At 44.0% G+C, this 26,650-nt stretch overlaps 2 protein-coding genes across 8 annotated transcripts in view; both read right to left on the reverse strand.

Annotated features, from left to right (window-relative positions):
- Positions 1-204: 204 nt before the first annotated feature.
- LOC133132653 (15-hydroxyprostaglandin dehydrogenase [NAD(+)]-like) lies at positions 205-10,213 on the reverse strand. Its single transcript, XM_061248246.1, has 7 exons — positions 10,038-10,213; positions 6,265-6,359; positions 6,042-6,165; positions 4,186-4,292; positions 2,755-2,851; positions 1,023-1,186; positions 205-344 (listed from the first exon to the last, which is right to left on the reverse strand). Exons 2-6 carry the CDS (start codon positions 6,355-6,357, stop codon positions 1,110-1,112), a joined length of 498 nt encoding a protein of 165 aa, XP_061104230.1. The 5' UTR covers positions 6,358-6,359; positions 10,038-10,213; the 3' UTR covers positions 205-344; positions 1,023-1,109.
- A 3,816-nt stretch (positions 10,214-14,029) lies between these two features.
- The window catches only part of LOC133132648 (15-hydroxyprostaglandin dehydrogenase [NAD(+)]-like), a 37,810-nt gene continuing 25,189 nt past the window's right edge, over positions 14,030-26,650 (reverse strand). For 3 of the 7 annotated variants that reach the window (XM_061248237.1, XM_061248239.1, XM_061248240.1), the window contains exons 4-8: positions 25,919-26,025; positions 24,369-24,465; positions 23,244-23,320; positions 22,644-22,807; positions 19,489-21,965 (exon numbers count right to left, since the gene is read on the reverse strand). In XM_061248237.1, coding sequence (XP_061104221.1) covers positions 21,794-21,965; positions 22,644-22,807; positions 23,244-23,320; positions 24,369-24,465; positions 25,919-26,025 — 617 coding nt within the window. In that variant the 3' untranslated portion in view covers positions 19,489-21,793. Of the gene's footprint in view, positions 14,760-15,261; positions 15,426-15,851; positions 15,929-16,815; positions 16,913-19,223; positions 19,331-19,488; positions 21,966-22,643; positions 22,808-23,243; positions 23,321-24,368; positions 24,466-25,918; positions 26,026-26,650 lie in introns of those variants that run through there. The other 4 variants (XM_061248238.1, XR_009709156.1, XM_061248231.1 and 1 more) reach the window with 4 other exon arrangements.

A 26,650-nucleotide genomic window follows, 5' to 3' on the forward strand; every position in this document is an offset into this window, starting at 1 on the left:
AGCTACACTGGGGATCGATCCCAGTCATGTACCTTAACCACTACACTACTGGGCACCCCAAATGCAATGCACAGCTGATGTCCTCAGTGCAGGTCCTTTTCTTGCAGAAACATCTAGTGAAAATGTTGTTCTACTGAATCATCTATTAAAATCAATGAAACTCATAAGGAGTTTACTGGGAAGGGGGCTTAGGCTCAGTACAGGGAATATGGGCCTTTAGATCAAGCATGAATTCCTTTGGAAAATCCACGTAGCTGCAGCCTTCCTCTTTCACCACCATCACTGCCCCGTTCTTGTCCTCATCGATCACCAGCTGCAGGAACCCCTCAGCCACCGCTGGTACCCTGAAAACACACAACACCCCCCACGCCTTTAACAGAGACAGAGCCACCACTGGTACCCTCAAAACACACAACACCCCCACAAAACTATGTTTTTGCAGGGACTATGAACTACTTGTTCTTGTTGCATGAATGCATTGCTAGGTCATTTCAATACGGAACTAATTTAAAATAATTAATTTAACAATCTATTTAAATCTTCTTGTACAGGGTTTTCTTTCCAACAAGGTATAATGTGTCATATTCAGGTGACGAACACTTTTTGAATATTGCTACGTTCACATAAAACCTCAAGTGGGCATTTGCATTGGACTTGCTATAGATAAACCCATAATTTTACTGTCTAACACGGCTTTGGTTTACCACATTTTGAAATAAATTTCCTTTTTAAATGTGATGCATGTTCTTTAGAGTCCATAATCCTTTTTGGAGAGCTTTTTCAACACTTTGGACATGCTCTATAAAACACACTCTCATACCTGCAAACAAAACACACGTGAAGGTTAATTTTCTTTACATTTTGTATAACAGATCAGGTTGAATAGAAAAGTGAACTTTTCTGATCATTCATGTGTCTAGACAAAAAGATATGCAAAGGGATTTGGAGAGATTTGGGGACACCTGAGGACATCTGGGTCCAGCGGTTTGGTGAAAACAGACAGAAGCTGAAGAGGAACTCACTCGATTATCCCTAATTTCGCTCTTATGTCCTCACTGAGGTAGGAGAGGTGGAGAAACTGTCCGCGTTTCTTCACATCGGACAGTCCTTCAAGGAGGGGAGTTTTGACAAAAGTGGGACAGAGGGTGTTGATCCTCACGCCATACCCACTCATCATCGAGGCGTCCTGTAACACACACACACACACCATGGAATCATCAGTCCCTTATGTAGATAATTCAAATGTAAATGTTTTGCTACAGATACACAGACAGTGGTATGCAAAGCTGAGGGCACTCCTAGTCAAATTGCATGTTTTGTTGAATCACAAAGTGAAAATTTGCGGTTTCAGTATAGCAACTTGATAGCAACTGACTTTTTTAAAGCACATAACGGCTTTGAAATTCAAGGTTATGAGAAATGTGAAACTCTTAAGTGGATATTAACCACTGGCCTTACAGAAATGGCAGAAATGGAAATCTGCAGAGAGAGTTGATGGCTCAAAATTGCTAACTCTCTTCCAGGTTTTATGAATACAAACTGTAGTACTCTATAGGAGGGCAGAACTACATAACAGATTAGAGGTGTCCATGTTTCTCCTGACGGAACTTACTGCCACAGACCGGCTGAACCCAACTACTGCATGTTTGGCAGCCCCATATACAGGTAAGAGTGTGGACGGACTCAGGCCTGTTGAGTGCAGACAAAGATCAGCCAATATCAGTCATCTAGCACAAGCATGATCTTGCACTTACAATGACTTTTGTCTTTTTATTTAGAACAGCTCTTCATGCGTGTTTTGCTAGTTACGGATTTGATGTTTATTTAACCTGTGGAAGAACCTATGCACTTTGGATTAAAAGCGTCCGCCAAATGACGAAAACGTAAAATATTAAAATGTAAATGTGATTTAGTCTTCCCAAGGACAGCGTACTCAAATGCCCCAAAGCCAGTGGATGAATAAAGGGTGTTCTTGTGATTCATCAACTTGTTGTGTACACTTGAACTGAGACAAAGGTATCTGTACCTGAGCATGTGCCTAGATAAACGAAATAAGTCACGCATAACGGCATATTTAATTAATTTAATCTAACTACGTTGGTCCCCCCCTTGGTACTTGACGAAGGTCAGGGTCATTGTGAAGTCAAGTCGTTGCCATGGAGCCAGAGGGGCCACTTATTTTATCATCGGTATTGGCAGGACAGTTCAGTGCAAAATGGCGAATTCTTGTCATAATAATAAGCGGAACAACGAGGAGAAAAAGTATGTCTGTGTCCCAAAGCCAGTGACAGCGGAAAAGTGGCTAGACCTAGGGACAGGTCACACTGGAAGAGCTTTCCCATTCGGCTGGAACTCAGTTCTTTGTTCCATTACTTTAATGGCATTTGGCAGACGCTCTTATCCAGAGCGATGTACATTTGATTAGACTGAGCAGGAGACAATCCTCCCCTGGAGCAATGCAGGGTTAAGGGCCTTGCTCAAGGGTCCAACAGGTGTGGGGATCTTATTGTGGCTACACCGGGGATCGAACCACCGACCTTGCAGGGCCCAGTCATGTACCTTAACCACTACAATACAGGCCGAAATTGTTATTTCAAGCCTACATGCTTTGAAAGAAAACTAAAAGCAGAACTTACAGGATGTCCTGGGAGAACGAAACTAATGTCTGACGCCGTTAAAACGTTCAAATACAAACAGAGGGAAAAGATAGATGTTCCCAGGACAGATCAATGCTCATAGAAGCTGTCAAACTACCTGCCATGGAAGCTGTATTGACTATGACCCCTCCTTCTCCTCCAGTGTCCTTCTTCATGTGCTGAAGTGCCAGATAGGTGCCCCGAATCACTGCATTCTGTCAAAAGACATGGAAGATTAATCACCAACACACAACACCAGATTACATTCACACTTCAGCGGACATGCGTCAGGGAGGTTAATACTTGCAACTTACTTGACGGTCATAGAAGGTGAAAAAGATATACTTTATTGAAACCTGTGGGTAATTTGCACCTGGGGAGCAATGTGGGGTTGAGGGCCTTTCTCAAGGGCCCAACGGCTGTGCTGATCTTGGCCCCTGAGCAAGACGCCTAACCCCCAATTGCTCCCAAAGAGTTGTTTGGTGCCTTGCATGGCAGCCAATCGCCGTTGGTGTGTGAGTGTGTGTATGAATGGGTGAATGAGAAGCATCAATTGTAAAGTGCTTTGGATAAAGGCTCAAATGCAGACCATTAAATATAATTGCAGTAAGTAGATAAATCATTGCAGTTATATAGTGCTTTTCTAGAGCATTTACAGTGATGAGGGGGAAACTCATTCTCAACCACTACCAATGTGAAGCACCCACCTGGCTGCCATTTTGCGGCAGAATGCTCCACACAGCTGAGGTGTTGAGGGAGAGAACAATGTTTCTGCCAATTGAATCGGGATGATTAGGTGCCAGGTAGAAGGAGCCTGGGTTGGGGAATTTACCCAGGACACCGGGGAACTCCCAACTCTTTGTGAAGAGTGTCATGCTATTCTTAATGTCCACAGTGAGTCAGGAGCTCGGTTTAGCATCTCACCTGAAAGATGGCGCCTCCTACCACACAGTGTCCCCATCACTGCACTGGGGGAAATTTAACCAGAGAGACGATCACACCTTACAGGCCCACCAACACCACTTCCAGCAGCAACTTCAAGTCTCCCAACCATGACCTAACCAAGAGCACACCTGCTTAGCTTCAGCCATGTACTAACCAAGCCCACACCTGCTTAGCTTCAGCCATTTACTAACCAAGCCCACACCTGCTTAGCTTCAGCCATTTACTAACCAAGCCCACACCTGCTTAGCTTCAGCCATTCACTAACCAAGCACACACCTGCTTAGCTTCAGCCATTCACTAACCAAGCACACACCTGCTTAGCTTCAGCCATTTACTAACCAAGCCCACACCTGCTTAGCTTCAGCCATTCACTAACCAAGCACACACCTGCTTAGCTTCAACCATTTACTAACCAAGCCCACACCTGCTTAGCTACAGGAGTGGGGTGCATGATGGTATAGCTGCTGGCAATATTTTGTCTAGATAATCTTTTTAGTCTTTTTCTTGATTGTAATCGATACTTGTCCTGGGGACAATTAATTTCCCCAAGTACAGACAAATATCTCTCCTCTTCATTTAAAAAAGTTATTGAAAGGTATCTTACCAGATTTATTGCCACCATTTTCTCCCAGTTAGTCTCGTCCACAATCCCTGCATTGTTGCTCATTATGTTGATTCGGCCAAACCTCTCGATGGTTTTCTGGAATGCATCTGATGGCAAAAGGAATGTCACCACAAACGAAGCATAGACACAACCAAGGTTCCTGTTTATTGAGGGTAATTTTCAGTTCAGTTCAATACAGAAACAGTGCATTTCAGGGATATGGATTATAGCAATCTTCAAATCGCCTACATTTTCAAGAGGGGTGGGGGAGATACAATGAACAATGATCTGTATTAATGTTTGTCAAAAAGAAAATACATACGTATAACCTATATAATGTATAACAGTTCCTCTGCGTGGAGTTTGCATGTTCTCCGGGTACTCTGTATTTACTGTTCGTTTTTCCTACATGCAGTCCCATCTCAATTTGCCATTTTAGTCAGTTAGGGCTGAACGATTTGGGGAAATAATGTAATTGCAATATTTCAGAGCAAATTGCGATTTGCTTTTTTAAAAGTCCCTTCCCTTTTGTAGTCACAGTGCCTAACATAAAAAATAATTATATAGTAGCGTATAGTATCATAGCGTAGCTGCTACACATCAATCTGTCACTGTGACTGTTTATTTATTTATTAATTATATTGCATCATTTGTGTGCTGTTGGATCATGTGAGCTGGGTGTGGCAAAATTTACATTTGGCTTTATTTTCTGGTATCTGTGGTATTTCTGGTATCTCCTTCTTTACGATTTTTTATTTATTTATTTATTTATTTATTTATTTATTTTAGCAACAACTACGTTTTATTTACTTACTTTAGGAGTAACACATTAGGAGGAACACATTTCCCATGTCCCTAAGTTCACTCAAAATCAAAACCGACACAACATCAGTATAGCTACTAATGGCCGACTTTTAAACGTAGCCAAAGATCGCCTAACACAAATGGTTATAAAAGATTTTAATAACGTTTAGTAGCACTATTAAAAACGCTAATTTTATGTATAGAAGTCACACCTCTCAATAGGCACTTTGAGACACGCCACGCGGCCTTTGTTGATCACTATCCACCTTGCCCTTGCCTGCCCTCGCCTGTCAAACTGAGTTGTGGCGTTCTTATGCAAACCATGCAACGTCATTTAAATGTTATGATATTATATGTGCAGTTCACTCATTTACCAGTGTAAAGCAACGGCATACGTTTGTTCTATTTTCCATCATTCCTGTCGTTTGGTTACTAACTTCACTTTTCCTCCGAATGCAAAACTGTAACTGTAACAAATTCGCGATTTCGGTGTGAAATAATCGTTCAGCCCTAATCCAGATGTCATTCGATTTAAATTGGCTTGCAGTGTACTTATTAAGCTAAAATAGTAAGATGAATGATATTCATGAATGTGACTCGAGCTGGTGAATGGTTCGCAAGTCTTCACTGATGGAAGACAGAAATTTGCTTATTTAACTCATGTTTGTTTGTTCGAAATAAGTCATGATGCGCATGCGCTGTGCCACAATAAGTACTAATAAAGTCTAAGCCATGAACCGAACCATCCGGCGACCAGATTACTCATGGTATTATCAAACGGGGGGGGGGGGATCTTTAGAAAAAAAGGGCAAAGGTACAAGACTGTACATAACGGTAAACACGGTGGACATGAGGTCACGTGAACCTGCAGTCCTCCCAAGCTTGTTCTCTGGACTCTGATGTGTTTTCCCTTATTCTGCACCGCTTATGCTTTTGTTAAAATCGCATCACTTTCCACGCCACCCGACTTTACCAGTTTAGTTCCGTTATCTCCAGATTGTAAAAAATAATAATAACTCCGTGTAAAATATCGATAATAAAACATAGCATACCTTTGAGTTGTTCGTCTGAGGTCACATCGCATGTCAAGAAAATGGTGCGGTCTTCTCCGTACTCTTTATCAAAATCCGCTTTGGCGCTTTTCCCAACCGTTTCATTTATATCCAACAGTGCTACCTAAATACACAGATATATTGTTACAAACACCGTAGAAGACGGACATTATGCAAAACAATTCGATCCTTTAGAACGTGAAGAAACATTTTGAATACTTACCTTTGCTCCATTTTTCAGAAGAATGTCAGAAAAGCCTTTCCCTAAACCTTGCCCGGCACCTGTTACGAGAGCTACCTTACCACTTAAAGCCATAACTGGAGAAAGAGAAAGAAATCAGTTCAGCGTTTTACTACAGAAATTAAGCATCAACTGTACAGCGCTTTGGATAAAGGTGCTATATAAATGCCAACCATTTACCATGTTCCGTCAAAAAATAATATTACGTTGGCCCATGGAACAATATCTCCCTGCGAACGATAACACTTTTTGTACTTAAGCTATTAATCAACTTCAAACTAAATTTGATGGGAATTTTATGAATTGCAGAATGCGCTTACCGTTATCTAGAAAGAGTTATCTTTTGTCCAGAGTTATAAGTGAAGTTTTATAAGACATTACCGGATCTGACGTTCTAATCGGCTCGCTCCGGCTAGCCAGAAATTCCACAAAATGCAGCCATACGAAGATTTCCTTATGAATCAGTTCGTATAAGGACAGTGACCTCACCAGTTACTTTAACAAACATTAACAAATAAAAATTGAATCAATAACTGTATTGACCCAGGCAGTGTAGTTAGCCATTACAGAAGAGGCATTGCGAAAATGGCGGGGAACTGAACTTGAAGTATTTCGTCTTGCAGACAGACGCTCTTATGCAGAGCGACGTACAACAAAGTGTAAAGTGCATACCCATACCAGAGATAAGTGCGCTGAATGACCCTCGAGAGAAGTACAATTTCAACTCCTACCTGTGCAACAAAGATAAGGACTAGGGCCTATCTGATCATTGGATTAAAAAAAAAAGTTACATTTTACATTTACATTTACATTTTAGTCATTTGGCAGACGCTTTTAATCCAAAGCGACTTACAAGTGCATAGGTTCTACCACAAGTCAAAGCATCACAACCAGAACTAGGAAAATACACCTGGACTGCTGTTCTAAACATATAGTCGTCATCATAAGTGCCATTTTTTTTTTTTTTTTTTTTGGGGGGGGGGTTAGACAGGGATAGGGGTATCAGAAGGGGGGGGCGGGGTAAGTCAGGAGGGAGGACTAAGGTAGAGTTTGAAGAGGTGTGTTTTGAGTCTGCGTCGAAATAGGGGGAGGGATTCTGCTGTCCTGACAGTGGTAGGCAAGTCATTCCACCACTGAGGGACCAGAACGGAAAACAGGCGTGAACGTGCAGCTCGACCGCCAGGTGCCCGTAGAGAGGGAACCGTAAGGCGACCAGAGCTGGCAGACCGGAGTGGTCTAGCTGGGGAGTAGGGAGTGATCAGGGATTGTATGTAATGTGGGGCAGTCCCCTTAGCAGCCTGAAATGCCAACACTAGGGCCTTGAATCGGATGCGTGCGGCAATAGGAAGCCAGTGGAGGCCAATGAGAAGCGGGGTGACATGAGCCGACCTGGGCTGACTGGTGATCAAGCGGGCTGCAGCATTCTGGACCAGCTGGAGGGGCTTGATGGCGCACGCTGGGAGACCGGCTAGGAGGGAGTTGCAGTAATCCAGGCGGGAAATGACGAGCGCCTGGACTAGGAGCTGGGTGGCTTTCTCAGTCAGGAGATGACGGATACGGCGTATATTATACAGAAAGAACCTGCAGGTTCTGGCAGTGGAGGATACTTGTGGAGCCAGGGTGAGGCAGTTATCAAGAGTCACCCCAAGATTCTTTGCCATACGGGAGGAGGAAACTACAAAGTCCTCCACAGTCAGTAAGAGGTCAATTGACGGAGAGGACTTGGCAGGGATGTAGAGAAGCTCAGTTTTGGCAAGGTTGAGCTTCAGGTGATGGGAAGTCATCCACGCAGAGATTTCAGCCAAGCAGGCAGAGATCTGTGTGGTGATTTGGGTGTCAGGGGGGAAGGAAATGAAGAGTTGGGTGTCATCAGCGTAGGAGTGATAAGAGAAGCCGTGGGAAGAGATAACAGAACCAAGAGACATGGTGTATGGCGAGAAGAGGAGAGGCCCAAGAACCGAGCCCTGCGGGACTCCAGTTCGTAGGGGTTGAGGGTCGGAGACTGCGCCCCTCCAAGTCACCTGGTAGGAGCGACCAGAGAGGTAGGAGGAAAACCAAGCGAGTGCAGAACCTGTGACACCCATCCCAGACAGCGATGAGAGCAGAATCTCATGGTTGACTGTATCGAAGGCGGCTGACAGGTCAAGGAAGATGAGGACAGAGGAGAGGGATTTTGCTTTAGCAGAGTGGAGTGCCTCAGTGACCGCGAGCAGGGCGGTTTCAGTGGAGTGGCCACTCTTGAAGCCAGACTGGTTGGGGTCATGGAGATTGTTGTGGAGAAGATAAGTGGACAGTTGGGAGCAGACCGCCCGTTCCAGGGTTTTAGCGAGAAAGGGAAGAAGAGAGACAGGCCGGTAGTTGTTCAGGGCAGAGGGATCAAGAGTAGGTTTTTTGAGGAGGGGAGTGACTCTGGCCCTCTTCAGGGAATGGCATGGTGCCGGAAGAGAGGGAGGTGTTGATTAGAGAGGAGAGAAAAGGGAGAATGTCCTCAGATATAGACTGTAGGAGGGGAGAGGGGATGGGGTCAAGAGGACAGGTGGTTGGGCGGTGGGAAGTAAGGAGTTTCAGTGTGTCGGCGTCAGAGAGGGGAGAAAAGGAGGTTAGGGAGTTGGGGAGGGTAGGAGGGTCAGCAGGGGTGGAGGGTTGGGAGAAGGAATTGCGAATAGCATCGACCTTCTTTTCAAAGAAGGAGACAAAGTCATCAGGTGTGAGTGATGAGGGGGGTGGGGGGGGAGGGGGGGCCAGAAGAGAGGAGAAGGTTGAAAACAGTTTGCGGGGATTAGAGGCGGCCGCGTTAATTTTCGAGTGAAAGAAGGAAGATTTAGCTAGAGAGACAGAGGAATGGAAAGATGATAAGAGGGCATGGAAGGAAGCCATATCACTGGGGAGACAGGACCTTTTCCATTTTCTCTCCGCCGCCCGCAGTTCGGTTCGGACAGCTCGTAGAGCATCAGAAAGCCAAGGACTGGGGGGGGAGGCCCGAGCTAGTTTGGTGGTGAGGGGACACAGAGAGTCAAAGGAAGATGAGAGGGAGGACATGAGAGTTGTAGCCGCATCATCGGGAGACAGTCGAGAGAAAGACTCCGCAGATGGTAGGGAGGAGAGGATTGTAGATGAGAGGGTGGAGGAAGACAGGTGGCGTAGGTTCCGTCGACAGGTGACAGTGGATGGTGGGAGAGATGGATGGGTGTTAGAGGAGAGTGGAAGAGAGAAAGAGATGAAGGAGTGGTCAGATATATGGAGTGGTGTTACAGAGAGGTTGGTTGTTGTGCAGCTCCTTGTGAAGATGAGGTCAAGAAGGTTGCCTGCTTTGTGGGAGGGGAAAGAGTGAGGGTAAGGTCAAAAGAAGAGAGGAGGGAGAGAAAGGTAGACTGGGTGGACTCTGAGTTGAGGTTGAAGTCACCCAGGAGGATCAGGGGGGTGTCATTGACAGGTGAGGAGCTGAGGAGGATGTCCATCTCATCCAAAAAGTTTCCCAGAGGACCCGGGGGGCGATAAACAACAATAACAAACAGTTTGCACGGCAGAGTAACAGAAACCGCATGAAATTCAAAAGAGGAGAAGGAGAGGGATGAGGAGAAGACACTAGATCTCCATGAGGATGAGATTAGGAGACCTGTGCCACCTCCTCTGCCAGAGGATCTGGGTGTGTGGGAAAAAGAGAAGGCAGAGGAAAGGGCAGCCGGGGTGGCCGTGTTCTCTGGTGAGAGCCACGTTTATTGTAATACACGCAAATAAATGAATAAACTGCTTACCTAGCCAAACCAAACTAGCAAAGGTATCATCCTTATGACAAGTAACACAGGTAAAGACAACAATTAAGGTTCACAGGGAGGTAGGGAGGGACGGGGAGAGGTGCTGCTTGAAGAGGTGTGTCTTCAGCTTGTGCTTGAAGGTGGGGAGAGATTCTGCTGTTCTGACCTCCACGGGGAGTTCGTTCCACCACCGTGGAGCCAGAACAGACAGTAGTCGTGAGCGTGAGGTGGAAGTCCGGAGAGGGGGAGGTGGCCAGACGTCCTGTGGAGGCTGAACGAAGAGGTCTGGCAAGCGTGTAGGGTCTGATGATCTTTTGTATACGCTGACCCCTTAAGTGCTTGGAAGGCTAACGCCAATGTTTGAACTTGAGCCATGACAGGCAGCTGGTGGAGGGAAGTGAGCAGGGGGGTGACATGGGAGTGTTTGGAAAAGGAAAGAAGAAAGTTGATGAGAAGCAGCTTGCTTCAATTGTTTTCGATAGAAAAGGAAGAGATACCAGGCGGTAGTTCTGGATGATGGAGGGATCCAGGTAGGCTACATTAACGAGGAGGAGGAGAGGTACGGAGGGTAAAAGCTACCGACCGGAACACCGCAAAATCATTTATTGTGGAGTTTACATGACATGGCATTTAAGTGCAGATACAGCGTCATCTTTAGACACCCTCCCTAACTAAGTGAAACATACAAAAATGCACCTGAACCGCGCCAACTTTCGTTTCCCCTGTGGTGTCGCGCAATGTCCCTCTCAACTGAAGACTCAGAAGTATAAAAAACATTCAGCACCCAAGCCAGTTAGGCACACACATGTTGATTCACTCATGTGGAAAGATGCCCTGTTGTATGTGCAGATTTCAGTAGCCTGTGTGTGCATTTGAAATTGCATATCAGTTGTGGGGATTTGGTAGCTTGTCCTTTCAGTGCTTGTGATTCAGAGTTCAAATCTTCTCTGTTTACTTTGCATGTGAGCAGAAAGCATAAGTTTGACTGTGTCTCTGGTGAAACTGAATTGGTGGGTGAAGCAAGTGAGCACAATGAATCGGTTGATTTTGGAAATGAGAACTTGGCTGAAGCTGCAGAATGTTCTCAGCTTTGACCGGCAGCTGGTGGAGGGAAGTGAGGGATCCAGGGTAGGCTTTTTTTTTTGCAGCGGGGTGATGTAGGCCCTCTTGGAGGATGATGGAAAACAGCCAGAAGGAGTTCCCTCAGTAGAAGCAATCTCTTACACCTGCTAGATCTGCCTTCTTCTCTAAACTAATTGACCAAAACAAATTACAAACACTACAACAAACAGGCCTTACCTTTTGAACAAAAAAAAATCTGTCAAAATGGTTTTTCTGAAAACTGCACCATTAGATTTGCCCCCATTTTGAATTTCAAGAACAAGTCAAGAAAAACAACTGTGCCCAGTCTTAGCGTTTTTTATATTTTTTTTGTTTCCCGCCTTGTTTCATGTCTCTTGTACTTGTTTGCCTTGTCTGTTCATTCATTCATTCATTTCACCTGTTACCGGTTTCCCGGCACTCACACCTGTTTGTCATTTCAGTTAATGTGTCTGTGCATTTATACTCGCCTGTTTGCTTCGGTCCATAGCCAGATTGTAATGTGTTCTGACCATTCAGTCCAGTGCTGACAGAGCACCAGTGATTATTGACTGGAAAGAATAGCGTCTGATTAACTCGATCATTCTTCTGCAGATGTACATACTTGGACTATTGCCTGTCATTACGATTACAAACCTGATTACCTCTGTTACACATGTCCGGTGCTCACATGCATAAAAAGATGCAATAATAAATTGCTACAGGTGGCAAAATAATTTGTTCACAAAAATGATTCCAATATGGTATTCAAGATATACACCAATCACATTGCAGTCACACAATATGAACATCATCTTAGTCAGGTTGATCTTCATGAAAAAATATTTTTTTCTTTGATGTTCTACAATGTTTTAAAACAATGTTGATACTGCACCCCAGCATAATGGCATGGCTGTGGTTGATTATACAGTGGTGTGAAAAAGTGTTTGCCCCCTTCCTGATTTTTTTTTTTTTTTTTTTTTTGCATGTTTGTCATGTTTCAGATCATCAAACAAATTTAAATATTAGTCAAAGACAACACAAGTGAACACAAAATGCAGTTTTTAAATGAAGGTTTTTATTATTAAGGGAGAAAAAAAAAATCCAAACCTACAGGGCCCTGTGTGAAAAAGTGATTGCCCCCCTGTTAAAACATAACAGTGGTTTATCAAACCTGAGTTCAATTTCTCTAGCCACACCCAGGCCTGATTACTGCCACACCTGTTCTCAATCAAGAAATCACTTAAATAGGATCTGCCTGACAAAGTGAAGTAGACCAAATGATCCTCAAAAGCTAGACATCATGCCGAGATCTAAAGAAATTCAGGAACAAATGAGAAAGAAAGTAATTGAGATCTATCAGTCTGGAAAAGGTTATAAAGCCATTTCTAAAGCTTTGGGACTCCAGCGAACCACAGTGAGAGCCATTATCCACAAATGGCAAAAACATGGAACAGTGGTGAATCTTCCCAGGAGTGGCCGGCCGACCAAAATTACCCCAAGAGCACAGCGACGACTCATCCAAGAGGTCACAAAAGACCCCACAACAACATCCAAAGAACTGCAGGCCTCACTTGCCTCAGTTAAGGTCAGTGTTCATGACTCCACCATAAGAAAGAGACTGGGCAAAAATGTCCTGCATGGCAGAGTTCCAAGACGAAAACCACTGCTGAGCAAAACGAACATTAAGGCTCGTCTCAATTTTGCCAGAAAACATCTTGATGTTCCCCAAGACTTTTGGGAAAATACTCTGTGGTCTGACGAGACAAAAGTTGAACTTTTTGGAAGGTGTGTGTCCCACAGTAACGCCGCATTTCAGAAAAAGAACATCATACCAACAGTAAAATATGGTGGTGGTAGTGTGATGGTCTGGGGCTTGCTGTGATAAATGGAACTATGAATTCAGCTGTCTACCAAAAAATCCTGAAGGAGAATGTCCGGCCATCGGTTCGTGACCTCAAGCTGAAACGAACTTGGGTTCTGCAGCAGGACAATGATCCAAAACACACCAGCAAGTCCACCTCTGAATGGCTAAAGAAAAACAAAATGAAGACTTTGGAGTGGCCTAGTCAAAGTCCTGACCTGAATCATATTGCGATGCTGTGGCATGACCTTAAAAAGGCGGTTCATGCTCGCAAACCCTCCAATGTGGCTGAATTACAACAATCCTGCAAAGATGAGTGGGCCAAAATTCCTCCACAACGCTGTAAGAGACTCATTGCAAGTTATCGCAAACGCTTGATTGCAGTTGTTGCTGCCAAGGGTGGCCCAACCAGTTATTAGATTTAGGGGGCAATCACTTTTTCACACAGGGCCATGTAGTTTGGATTTTTTTTTCTCCCATAATAATAAAAACCTTAATTTAAAAACTGCATTTTGTGTTTACTTGCGTTGTCTTTGACTAATATTTAAATTAGTTTGATCTGAAACATTTAAGTGTGACAAACATGCAAAAAAAAAAAAAAAAATAATAATAAGGAAGGGGGCACTTTTTCACATCACTGTACATGTGGACATATAGTTGCCGTACTTCAGTATAGACAGATAGATCATTGCATTTTTATAGTACTTTTCTAGTGCATTAAGAGTGATGAGGGGGAAACTCACCTCAACCACCACCAATGCGTCACACCCACCTCTGTGATGCAATGGCAGCCATTTTGCACCAGAACGCTCAGAGAGAAAGATTCTCGCCACTTAAATCAAGGGATGATTAGGTGGCAAGTTGTAACCGCCAGGTTGAGAATTTAGCCAGGACACAGAGGAACACTCTACTCATGCAAAGAGTGCCATGGGATATTTAATGACCCCAGTGAGTCAGGGCCTCAGTTTAACGACTCATCCGAAAGACGGCGTCTCCTACAGCACAGTGTCCCCATCACTGCACTGGGGTTTATTTGACCTGAGGGAAGATCACCCCTACTGGCCCACCAACACTACCTCCAGCAGCAACTTCTTTTTTCCAGGTGGTCTCCCAACCAAGTGCTCATGTGGTTATTTAATACACTAAATACCCGCATGAAAATTACCCAACCACTGTGAAGGGGTCTGACAGTTTCAAATGTACTCTGATTACTATGTCCGGTGTCGGGACTTTACTGTGTCCTCCGTGTATTCTTATGCACCTTTGGTTCAGGTGCTGAATGTTCTGAAGTACAGCCATGACAATTTAGCCTATTCTCCACATTGCAGGGATGGCAGTTTATTTGTCTTATTTATACAGGTATACAGATGCAGCAATGTTTTTTTTAACATTAATGGCAAGCTATTAAATGACTCCCTTATTATTATTATGTAAAGAAATGATCAAGTTATCAATGTCACATGGGTTTACTGGGATATGGAGTTACTTGGACATGGTTTACTGGAACGGGAGTTTACTGGGACAGGGGTCTACTGGGAAAAAGGTCTACTGTGACAGGGTTTAGTGGAACAGGGTTTACTGGGACAGGGGTCTACTGTGACAAGGTTTACTGGGAAGGGGGCTTAGGCTCAGTACAGGGAATATGGGCCTTTAGATCAAGCATGAATTCCTTTGGAAGATCCACGTAGCTGCAGCCTTCCTCTTTCACCACCATCACTGCCCCGTTCTTGTCCTCATCGATCACCAGCTGCAGGAACCCCTCAGCCACCGCTGGTACCCTGAAAACACACAACACCCCCCACCCCTTAAACAGAGACAGAGCCACCACTGGTACCCTAAAAACACACAACACCCCCCCCCCCCCCCCCTTAAACAGAGACAGAGCCACCACTGGTACCCTAAAAACACACAACACCCCCCACCCCTTAAACAGAGACAGAGCCACCACTGGTACCCTAAAAACACACAACACCCCCCCACCCCTTAAACAGAGACAGAGCCACCACTGGTACCCTAAAAACACACAACACCCCCCACCCCTTAAACAGAGACAGAGCCACCACTGGTACCCTAAAAACACACAACACCCCCCACGCCTTAAACAGAGACATAGCCACCACTGGTACCCTAAGAATACACTATACCCCAATCCCTTAAATAGAAACACTTAGCTACCACTCTGAAAAATACTTTTGGGGTTATGCAGCAGATAAATGATGGTCATGGTGCCACCGGCGAATGGTTTAGTGAGAACAGACAGAAGCTTTGAGAGGAACTCACTCGATTATCCCTATTCGCGCTTGAATGTCCTGGACTAGGTGGAAGAGGTGGAAAAACTGTCCGGCTGTTCCCGCATTGGACATGAATTTGAGGAGGGGAGTTTTGACAAAAGTGGGACAGAGGGTGTTGATCCTCACGCCATACCCACTCATCATCGAGGCGTCCTGTAACACACACACACACACCATGGAATCATCAGTCCCTTATGTAGATAATTCAAATGTAAATGTTTTGCTACAGATACACTGACAGTGGTATGCAAAGGTGAGGGCACTCCTGGTCAAATTGCATGTTTTGTTGAATCACAAAGTGAAAAGTTGCAATTCAGTATAGCAACTTGATAACAACTGACTATTTTAAAGCCAATAACGGCTTTGAAATTCACAGTTATGATATTAACAAATGTACCTCATTTCGTTAAACAAAACGTCTATGGGAAAAATCCCTCTGGGAAAAAATCTGCAGAGAGAACCGATGGCTCAAAATTGCTATCTCTCTTCAAGTTTTTATGAATACAAACTGTAGTACTCTAGGAGGGCAGAACTACATAACAGATTAGAGGTGTCCATTTTTCTCATGACGGAACTTACTGCCACAGACCGGCTGAACCCAACTACTGCATGTTTGGTAGCCGCGTATACAGGCAAGAGTAAGACGGGACCCAGGCCTGTTGGGTGCAGACACAGATCGGCCAATATCAGTCATCTAGCACAAGCAGACAATGAAATTCACCCAGCAAAGGCAACAATCCACAGCATTATACTTGTTAAGGCATCTATTATAATGAGTCATACTCAATGTTATTTATACATGCTTAGAACGAAACCTAAACGCAGAACTTACAGGATGTCCCGAGAGAACAAAACTAATGTCTGACACCACACCAAACATATTTGTTGACAAAAGGAGAAGACAGTTGACACAAGCCTTGATGAACGTGCTGCCAGTTGGGACAAGAAGAAGGTAACAATCATATGTTTAAGCCACAGAATTATAGTGGTTCTCATGTTCTTTGCGGCAAAAAAACTCTTGATCAGTTTTTTGTTGCCACAAGAACACCAAACTTCAGATGCCTGTTTTATGTGATCATTGCCAGCTAGCGATTGTGTTGGAAGTCCCATAATGTCATCTTCTGAATCGTCGCGTTCTCCACCTGAGCATACTAATTGTAGATCAATCCCTCTTCAGTGGTTCATACAAATAACCTGTTGAATTTTCTAAAATTATGATAATGATAATGATGCCTAGCTCAAAAAAAAATCTGCTAATTCTCTGCATGATTTTGCTTATATACTCCACTGTGTTTCCATTAGATTTAGCAGTGTCTGGTTTGAATTGTCAATGACTTGATGTCACAGTGTTGACAGCTGAAACCGGACACGGCTAAATCTAATGCAAACACAGTGGAGTATATAAGCAAAAAAACAGCCCGGGCCATTTTGAATCTCCTGTCAAGCAATGATTGAGAACATTAAAAACATTCAAATACAACAAGGGAAAAATATACAAGATGTTCCCAGGACAGATCAATGCTCAAAAAAGCCGTAAAACTACCTGCAATGGAAGCTGTATTGACTATGACCCCTCCTTCTCCTCCAGTGTCCTTCTTCATGTGCTGAAGTGCCAGATAGGTGCCCCGAATGACTGCATTCTGTCAAAAGACATGGAAGACTGCTCACCAACATACAACACCAGATTACATTCACACATCATTGTCTTGCTGCATGATAAAGTTCCTCCCAATTAGTTTGGATGTATTTCTCCATATGTTGGCAGACAGACTGTTTTTGTCAACTTCTGAATTCATCCTGCTGCTAGCATCATGAGTAACATGATCAATAAAGATTAGTGAGCCCACTCCAGAAGCAGCCATGCAGGCCCAAGCCATTACACTTCCTCCACCGTGCTTTCATAGATGAGCCTGTATGTTTTGGATCATTAGCAGACCCTTTCTTTCTCCACACTTTGGCCTTTCCATCTCTTTGTTAGAGATAATATTGGTTTCATTCCATACATCTTTGTTCCACAACATTTGTGGCTCATCTCTGTACTTCTTTGCAAATTGTAATCTTGCCTTCCAGTTCTTACTACTGATGAGTAGTTTGCATCTTGTGGTATACTGCCCTGTGGAGATTGTTTGTGATGTCACTGACTGATGTTTTGGGGGTTTTTCTTCACAGCTCTCACAATGTTTCTGTCATCAACTGCTGTTGTTTTCCTTGGTCACCCTGTTTAATGTCTGCTGCTCAGCATGCCAGCGTTTTTTTTCTTTTCAGGACATTTTAAGTTCTTGTACAAGCTATCCCCAATGTTTGTGCAATGGCTCCGATTGATTTCCCCGCTTTTCTAAGCTTCAAATTTGTTTGCTTTTCTCCCAAAGACAGCTCTCTGGTCTTCATGTCAGTTTATCTTTTCTAACACAAATGCAAGCTTCACAGGCAAAGACCAAGACTAAAACCAAGAGCGACTTAATTGTCTTCAGTGTATAGCAAAAACAAAGGAATTGACCTTGCTGTTCCAATTCTTTTGAATGACACTGTACTTTATTGAACCCTGTGGGTAATTTGTACCTGGGGAGCAATGTGGGCGGCCTGTAGCGTAGTGGTTAAGGTAAATGACTGGGACACACAAGGTTGGTGGTTCTAATCCCAGTGTAGCCACAATAAGATCCGCACAGCTGTTGGGCCCTTGAGCAAGGCCCTTAACCCTGCATTGCTCCAGGGGAGGATTGTCTCCTGCTTAGTCTAATCAACTGTACGTCGCTCTGGATAAGAGCGTCTGCCAAATGCCAATAATGTAATGTAATGTAATGTGGGGTTATGGGCCTTGTTCAAGGGCCCAACGGCTGTGCTGATCTTACTATGGCCACACTGGGGTTTAAACCTCCAACCTTGCTGTACCTTTTGCACAAGGCTACAGGCTGTTCCAGATACATTTACATGGTGCAATCACTGGATTCTGTTCACTATATGGAGGTGACATTGGCTCAGGGGGTAAGAGCTGTCATCTGGTAGTCTGAGGGTTGCCAGTTCCATCCCGCCCTGGGTGTGTCGAGGTGTCCCTGAGCAACACCTAAACCCCAATTGCTCCCAACAAGCTGTTTGGTGCCTTGCATGGCAGCCAGCCAATTGCCATTGGTGTGTGTAAATGGGTGCATTGAGTATATAGATCATTACTATAGCACTATGATAGCACTTTTCTAGACACTCAGATCACTTACAGTGACGAGGTGGGGGAACTCGCCTCAGCCACTACCAATGTGAGGTTTGGTGATACCAGCTGAGGTGGAGCGGGAGAGAACAATGTTTTGCCAATTGAATCAGGATGATTAGGTGCCTGGTTGAAGGAGCCAGGGTTGGCAATTCAGCCAGGACACCGGGGAACCCCTACTCTTTGTGAAGAGTGTCATGCTGTTCTTAATGTCCACAGTGCGTCAGGGCCTCAGTTTAACATCTGACCTGAAAGATGGCGCCTCCTACAGCACAGTGTCCCCATCACAGCGCTGGGGCAGTGGGGATAAATTGACCAGAGGGAAGATCGCCCCCTACTGGCCCTCCAACAGCAACTGCCAATATCCATCCATCCATTATCTGAACCCGCTTATCCTGAACAGGGTCGCAGGGGGGCTGGAGCCTATCCCAGCATACATTGGGCGAAAGGCAGGAATACACCCTGGACGGGTCACCAGTCACAGGGCACACACACCATTCACTCACACACTCATACCTATGGGCAATTTAGACTCTCCACTCAGCCTAACATGCATGTCTTTGGACTGTGGGAGGAAACCGGAGTACCCGGAGGAAACCCACGCAGACACGGGGAGAACATGCAAACTCCGCACAGAGAGGCCCTGGCCGACGGGGATTCGAACCCAGGACCTCCTTGCTGTGAGGCGGCAGTGCTACCCACTGCAACTGCCAATATTCTTCATTTAAAAAAGTTATTAAAAGATATCTTACCAGATTTACTGCCACCGTTTTCTCCCAATTAGTCTCGTCCACGATCCCTGCGTTGTTGCTCATTATGTCGATTCGGCCAAACCTTTCGATGGTTTTTTGGAATGCATCTATAGGCAAAAGGAATGTCACCACAAACAATAGCATACACCCAACCCTCCTGCACTCAGTATTTACTGTTGGTTTTTCGTATGTGCAGTCCAATCTCTATTTGTCCTTTTATCCAGATTAGGGCTGAACGATTTGGGAAAATAATCTAATTGCGATTTTTGTAATATGTCGTCACAACAGTGAAGAATTTAGTTCCGGGTGGATGAGAAAGTGAATAGCAGGCAGTGTTTTCTGTGTCATTTAACCAAGGTCTGAACACTGAACACGTAAAGTCAATGTTGGAATATAAAACGAATTAATGAAAACTGAACGAATTTATTTTATTTGTATGATGTATGTGATTCTTGCTAATGTAATGTTAGCAAGAATCCCCCATGTTTCTGACCTATTCTTTATACAGTATGTTTCTGACACTTTGAAACTTATGTCGGGCCTCTCTGCGTCAGCTCTCATTGCCTGTGCCAAGCACCTGAGGCCGCCCTGTAAAAGGACTGTAGGATCTGAGTTATCCTCCCTTTTAAGAAACGGAAAAAAGCTCAATCGACTGTGTGCCAGATTACATTTGACATTACAGTCGCAAACACAACAAAAAGTGCTGTTGGATCATCAGAGCTGGGTGTGCCAAAATTTACATTTGGGTTTATTTTTTGGTATAACTGTCCGTGTAAAATATCAATAATAAAAATATAGCCTACCTTTGAGTTGTTCGTCTGAGGTCACATCGCATTTCAAGAAAATGGTACGGTCTTCTCCGTACTCTTTATCAAAATCCGCTTTGGCGCTTTTCCCAACCGTTTCATTTATATCCAACAGTGCCACCTTAGTACACACATCGATTGTTACAAACACCATAGAAGACGGACATTCTGCAAAACAATTCGACCCTTTCGAACGTGAAGAAACATGCTTACCTTTGCTCCATTTTTCAGAAGAATGTCAGAAAAGCCTTTCCCTAAACCTTGCCCGGCACCAGTTACAAGAGCTACCTTATCACTTAATGCCATAACTGGAGAAATCAGTTCAGCGTTTTACCTCAGAACTTTACTAATAATTATCACACATTTCTCACTTTGTCAATAATAATAAAAAAAGTAAGCCTATGGAACAATACCTCCGTGCGAACGATAACACCGCAGATTTTTTGTATTTAGGTTATTTCTCAACCTCAAACTAAATTTGTTAAATATTTTATGAATTGCCAAATGCGCTTACTGTTAGAAATAGCTATATTTGAGTTATAAGTGAGGTTTCATATAAGACCGCTGCGTGATGTGATGTCAGCAATAGGAGTGGCAAAGCCGTACAGATGTTGCCTTCAAGTACTGTAGGAATTATCCTACGTGGAAATTGCACTTGGATGACTAAAGCCTCAACCAGTCTGACAGGTTCTTGCATTAGGGAGGTTAAGACTTTTAGTTTCTCTGAAGGTCATAAACACATTTATATTGTGTTATCACTAAATTCTGGGAAAGATATTTTTGAAAACATAAAGGATGACATGGTATTTATTTGGGCGGCACGGATGGTGCAGTGGGTAGCACTGCCGCCTCACAGCAAGGAGGTCCTGGGTTCGAATCCCCGTCGGCCGGGGCCTCTCTGTGTGGAGTTTGCATGTTCTCCCCGTGCCTGCGTGGGTTTCCTCCGGGAACTCCGGTTTCCTCCCACAGTCCAAAGACATGCAGGTTAGGCTGATTGGAGAGTCTAAATTGCCCGTAGGTATGAGTGTGTGAGTGAATGGTGTGTGTGCCCTGCGATGGACTGGCGACCTGTCCAGGGTGTATTCCTGCCTTTCGCCCAATGTATGCTGGGATAGGCTCCAGCCCCCCTGCGACCCTGTTCAGGATAAGCGGGTTAAGATAATGGATGGATGGATGGTATTTATTCGTGTGATATATTGCCTTCAATAGGGTGACATTAAGAACAGACTTCTGAAAGCCTGAACAGGTCTGATGGCTTCGTGTTTCAGTGTAACTATGCTGGCACATGATTCTTTAAAAAAAACAAAAACATGAATACTTGGCCATTAGACAAGAGGCATTCTTTTTCTAACCTGACCCTGATTTTGTTTCCATGTATGAACAGCGCAACCTTGGGCTTGTTCCCTGTTGTCTCCCAATTCTCCACTACACAAGTGATGCTGAAATATCATGCAGTAGTTTCTCATGTGCAATGCCATTTATATTTCTACAACGTACAGTTGATTAGACTAAGCAGGAGACGATCCTCCCCTGGAGCAATGCAGGGTTAAGGGCCTTGCTCAAGGGCCCAACAGCTGCACTGATCTTATTGTGGCTACACTGGGGATCGATCCCAGTCATGTACCTTAACCACTACACTACTGGGCACCCCAAATGCAATGCACAGCTGATGTCCTCAGTGCAGGTCCTTTTCTTGCAGAAACATCTAGTGAAAATGTTGTTCTACTGAATCATCTATTAAAATCAATGAAACTCATAAGGAGTTTACTGGGAAGGGGGCTTAGGCTCAGTACAGGGAATATGGGCCTTTAGATCAAGCATGAATTCCTTTGGAAAATCCACGTAGCTGCAGCCTTCCTCTTTCACCACCATCACTGCCCCGTTCTTGTCCTCATCGATCACCAGCTGCAGGAACCCCTCAGCCACCGCTGGTACCCTGAAAACACACAACACCCCCCACGCCTTTAACAGAGACAGAGCCACCACTGGTACCCTCAAAACACACAACACCCCCACAAAACTATGTTTTTGCAGGGACTATGAACTACTTGTTCTTGTTGCATGAATGCATTGCTAGGTCATTTCAATACGGAACTAATTTAAAATAATTAATTTAACAATCTATTTAAATCTTCTTGTACAGGGTTTTCTTTCCAACAAGGTATAATGTGTCATATTCAGGTGACGAACACTTTTTGAATATTGCTACGTTCACATAAAACCTCAAGTGGGCATTTGCATTGGACTTGCTATAGATAAACCTATAATTTTACTGTCTAACACGGCTTTGGTTTACCACATTTTGAAATAAATTTCCTTTTTAAATGTGATGCATGTTCTTTAGAGTCCATAATCCTTTTTGGAGAGCTTTTTCAACACTTTGGACATGCTCTATAAAACACACTCTCATACCTGCAAACAAAACACACGTGAAGGTTAATTTTCTTTACATTTTGTATAACAGATCAGGTTGAATAGAAAAGTGAGCTTTTCTGATCATTCATGTGTCTAGACAAAAAGATATGCAAAGGGATTTGGAGAGATTTGGGGACACCTGAGGACATCTGGGTCCAGCGGTTTGGTGAAAACAGACAGAAGCTGAAGAGGAACTCACTCGATTATCCCTAATTTCGCTCTTATGTCCTCACTGAGGTAGGAGAGGTGGAGAAACCATCCGCGTTTCTTCACATCGGACATTCCTTCAAGGAGGGGAGTTTTGACAGCAGTGGGACAGAGGGTGTTGATCCTCACGCCATACCCACTCATCATCGAGGCGTCCTGTAACACACACACACACACACACACACACCATGGAATCATCAGTCCCTTATGTAGATAATTCAAATGTAAATGTTTTGCTACAGATACACAGACAGTGGTATGCAAAGCTGAGGGCACTCCTCGTCAAATTGCCTGTTTTGTTGAAACACAAAGTGAAAATTTGCGGTTTCAGTATAGCAACTTGATAGCAACTGACTTTTTTAAAGCACATAACGGCTTTGAAATTCACGGTTATGAGAAATGTGAAACTCTTAAGTGGATATTAACCACTGGCCTTACAGAAATGGCAGAAATGGAAATCTGCAGAGAGAGTTGATGGCTCAAAATTGCTAACTCTCTTCCAGGTTTTATGAATACAAACTGTAGTACTCTATAGGAGGGCAGAACTACATAACAGATTAGAGGTGTCCATGTTTCTCCTGACGGAACTTACTGCCACAGACCGGCTGAACCCAACTACCGCATGTTTGGCAGCCCCATATACAGGTAAGAGTGTGGACGGACTCAGGCCTGTTGAGTGCAGACACAGATCACCCAATATCAGTCATCTAGCACAAGCATGATCTTGCACTTACAATGACTTTTGTCTTTTTATTTAGAACAGCTCTTCATGCGTGTTTTGCTAGTTACGGATTTATTTAACCTGTGGAAGAACCTTGGACTTTGGATTAAAAGCGTCCGCCAAATGACGAAAACGTAAAATATTAAAATGTAAATGCGATTTAGTCTTCCCAAGGACAGCGTACTCAAATGCCTTGAAGCTGGTGGATAAATAAAGGGTGTTCTTGTGATTCATCAACTTGTTGTGTACACTTGAACTGAGACAAAGGTATCTGTACCTGAGCATGTGCCTAGATAAACGAAATAAGTCACGCATAACGGCACATTTAATTAATTTAATCTAACTACGTTGGTCCCCCCCTTGGTACTTGACAAAGGTCAGGGTCATTGTGAAGTCAAGTCGTTGCCATGGAGCCAGAGGGGCCACTTATTTTATCATCGGTATTGGCAGGACAGTTCAGTGCAAAATGGCGAATTCTTGTCATAATAATAAGCGGAACAACGAGGAGAAAAAGTATGTCTGTGTCCCAAAGCCAGTGACAGCGGAAAAGTGGTTAGACCTAGGGACAGGTCACACTGGAAGAGCTTTCCCATTCGGCTGTAATTGTTCCATTACTTTAATGGCATTTGGCAGACGCTCTTATCCAGAGCGATGTACATTTGATTAGACTGAGCAGGAGACAATCCTCCCCTGGAGCAATGCAGGGTTAAGGGCCTTGCTCAAGGGTCCAACAGGTGTGTGGATCTTATTGTGGCTACACCGGGGATCGAACCACCGACCTTGCAGGGCCCAGTCATGTACCTTAACCACTACAATACAGGCCGAAATTGTTATTTCAAGCCTACATGCTTTGAAAGAAAACTAAAAGCAGAACTTACAGGATGTCCTGGGAGAACGAAACTAATGTCTGACGCCGTTAAAACGTTCAAATACAAACAGAGGGAAAAGATAGATGTTCCCAGGACAGATCAATGCTCATAGAAGCTGTCAAACTACCTGCCATGGAAGCTGTATTGACTATGACCCCTCCTTCTCCTCCAGTGTCCTTCTTCATGTGCTGAAGTGCCAGATAGGTGCCCCGAATCACTGCATTCTGTCAAAAGACATGGAAGATTAATCACCAACACACAACACCTGATTACATTCACACTTCAGCGGACATGCGTCAGGGAGGTTAATACTTGCAACTTACTTGACGGTCATAGAAGGTGAAAAAGATATACTTTATTGAAACCTGTGGGTAATTTGCACCTGGGGAGCAATGTGGGGTTGAGGGCCTTTCTCAAGGGCCCAACGGCTGTGCTGATCTTGGCCCCTGAGCAAGACGCCTAACCCCCAATTGCTCCCAAAGAGTTGTTTGGTGCCTTGCATGGCAGCCAATCGCCGTCGGTGTGTGAGTGCGTGTATGAATGGGTGAATGAGAAGCATCAATTGTAAAGTGCTTTGGATAAAGGCTCAAATGCAGACCATTAAATATAATTGCAGTAAGTAGATAAATCATTGCAGTTATATAGTGCTTTTCTAGAGCATTTACAGTGATGAGGGGGAAACTCATTCTCAACCACTACCAATGTGAAGCACCCACCTGGCTGCCATTTTGCGGCAGAATGCTCCACACAGCTGAGGTGTTGAGGGAGAGAACAATGTTTCTGCCAATTGAATCGGGATGATTAGGTGCCAGGTAGAAGGAGCCTGGGTTGGGGAATTTACCCAGGACACCGGGGAACTCCCAACTCTTTGTGAAGAGTGTCATGCTATTCTTAATGTCCACAGTGAGTCAGGAGCTCGGTTTAGCATCTCACCTGAAAGATGGCGCCTCCTACCACACAGTGTCCCCATCACTGCACTGGGGCACTGGGGGAAATTTAACCAGAGAGACGATCACACCTTACAGGCCCACCAACACCACTTCCAGCAGCAACTTCAAGTCTCCCAACCATGACCTAACCAAGAGCACACCTGCTTAGCTTCAGCCATGTACTAACCAAGCCCACACCTGCTTAGCTTCAGCCATTTACTAACCAAGCCCACACCTGCTTAGCTTCAGCAATTCACTAACCAAGCACACACCTGCTTAGCTTCAACCATTTACTAACCAAGCCCACACCTGCTTAGCTTCAGCCATTTACTAACCAAGCCCACACCTGCTTAGCTTCAGCCATTCACTAACCAAGCACACACCTGCTTAGCTTCAACCATTTACTAACCAAGCCCACACCTGCTTAGCTTCAGCCATTTACTAACCAAGCCCACACCTGCTTAGCTTCAGCCATTTACTAACCAAGCCCACACCTGCTTAGCTTCAGCCATTCACTAACCAAGCACACACCTGCTTAGCTTCAGCCATTTACTAACCAAGCCCACACCTGCTTAGCTACAGGAGTGGGGTGCATGATGGTATAGCTGCTGGCAATATTTTGTCTAGATAATCTTTTTAGTCTTTTTCTTGATTGTAATCGATACTTGTCCTGGGGACAATTAATTTCCCCAAGTACAGACAAATATCTCTCCTCTTCATTTAAAAAAGTTATTGAAAGGTATCTTACCAGATTTATTGCCACCATTTTCTCCCAGTTAGTCTCGTCCACGATCCCTGCATTGTTGCTCATTATGTGGATTCGGCCAAACCTCTCGATGGTTTTCTGGAATGCATCTGATGGCAAAAGGAATGTCACCACAAACGAAGCATAGACACAACCAAGGTTCCTGTTTATTAAGGGTAATTTTCAGTTCAGTTCAATACAGAAACAGTGCATTTCAGGGATATGGATTATAGCAATCTTCAAATCGCCTACATTTTCAAGAGGGGTGGGGGAGATACAATGAACAATGATCTGTATTAATGTTTGTCAAAAAGAAAATACATACGTATAACCTATATAATGTATAACAGATCCTCTGTTCTCCGGGTACTCTGTATTTACTGTTCGTTTTTCCTACATGCAGTCCCATCTCAATTTGCCATTTTAGTCAGTTAGGGCTGAACGATTTGGGGAAATAATGTAATTGCAATATTTCAGAGCAAATTGCGATTTGCTTTTTTAAAAGTCCCTTCCCTTTTGTAGTCACAGTGCCTAACATAAAAAATAATTATATAGTAGCGTATAGTATCATAGCGTAGCTGCTACACATCAATCTGTCACTGTGACTGTTTATTAATTTATTAATTATATTGCATCATTTGTGTGCTGTTGGATGTGAGCTGGGTGTGGCAAAATTTACATTTGGCTTTATTTTCTGGTATCTGTGGTATTTCTGGTATCTCCTTCTTTACGATT

The sequence above is a fragment of the Conger conger genome, chromosome 7 (assembly GCF_963514075.1).
Source record: "Conger conger chromosome 7, fConCon1.1, whole genome shotgun sequence".
NCBI lineage: Eukaryota > Metazoa > Chordata > Actinopteri > Anguilliformes > Congridae > Conger > Conger conger.

Coding starts and splice junctions, on each gene's coding strand:
- LOC133132653 (XM_061248246.1), bottom strand. CDS start 6,357: ATGGCTTTAAGTGGTAAGGTAGCTCTCGTAACAGGTGCCGGGCAAGGT. Junction 6,166..6,264: donor TTCTGAAAAATGGAGCAAAG/GTAAGTATTCAA, acceptor CTGTGTATTTAG/GTAGCACTGTTGGATATAAA. Junction 4,293..6,041: donor CTCAGACGAACAACTCAAAG/GTATGCTATGTT, acceptor TTTTGCCATCAG/ATGCATTCCAGAAAACCATC.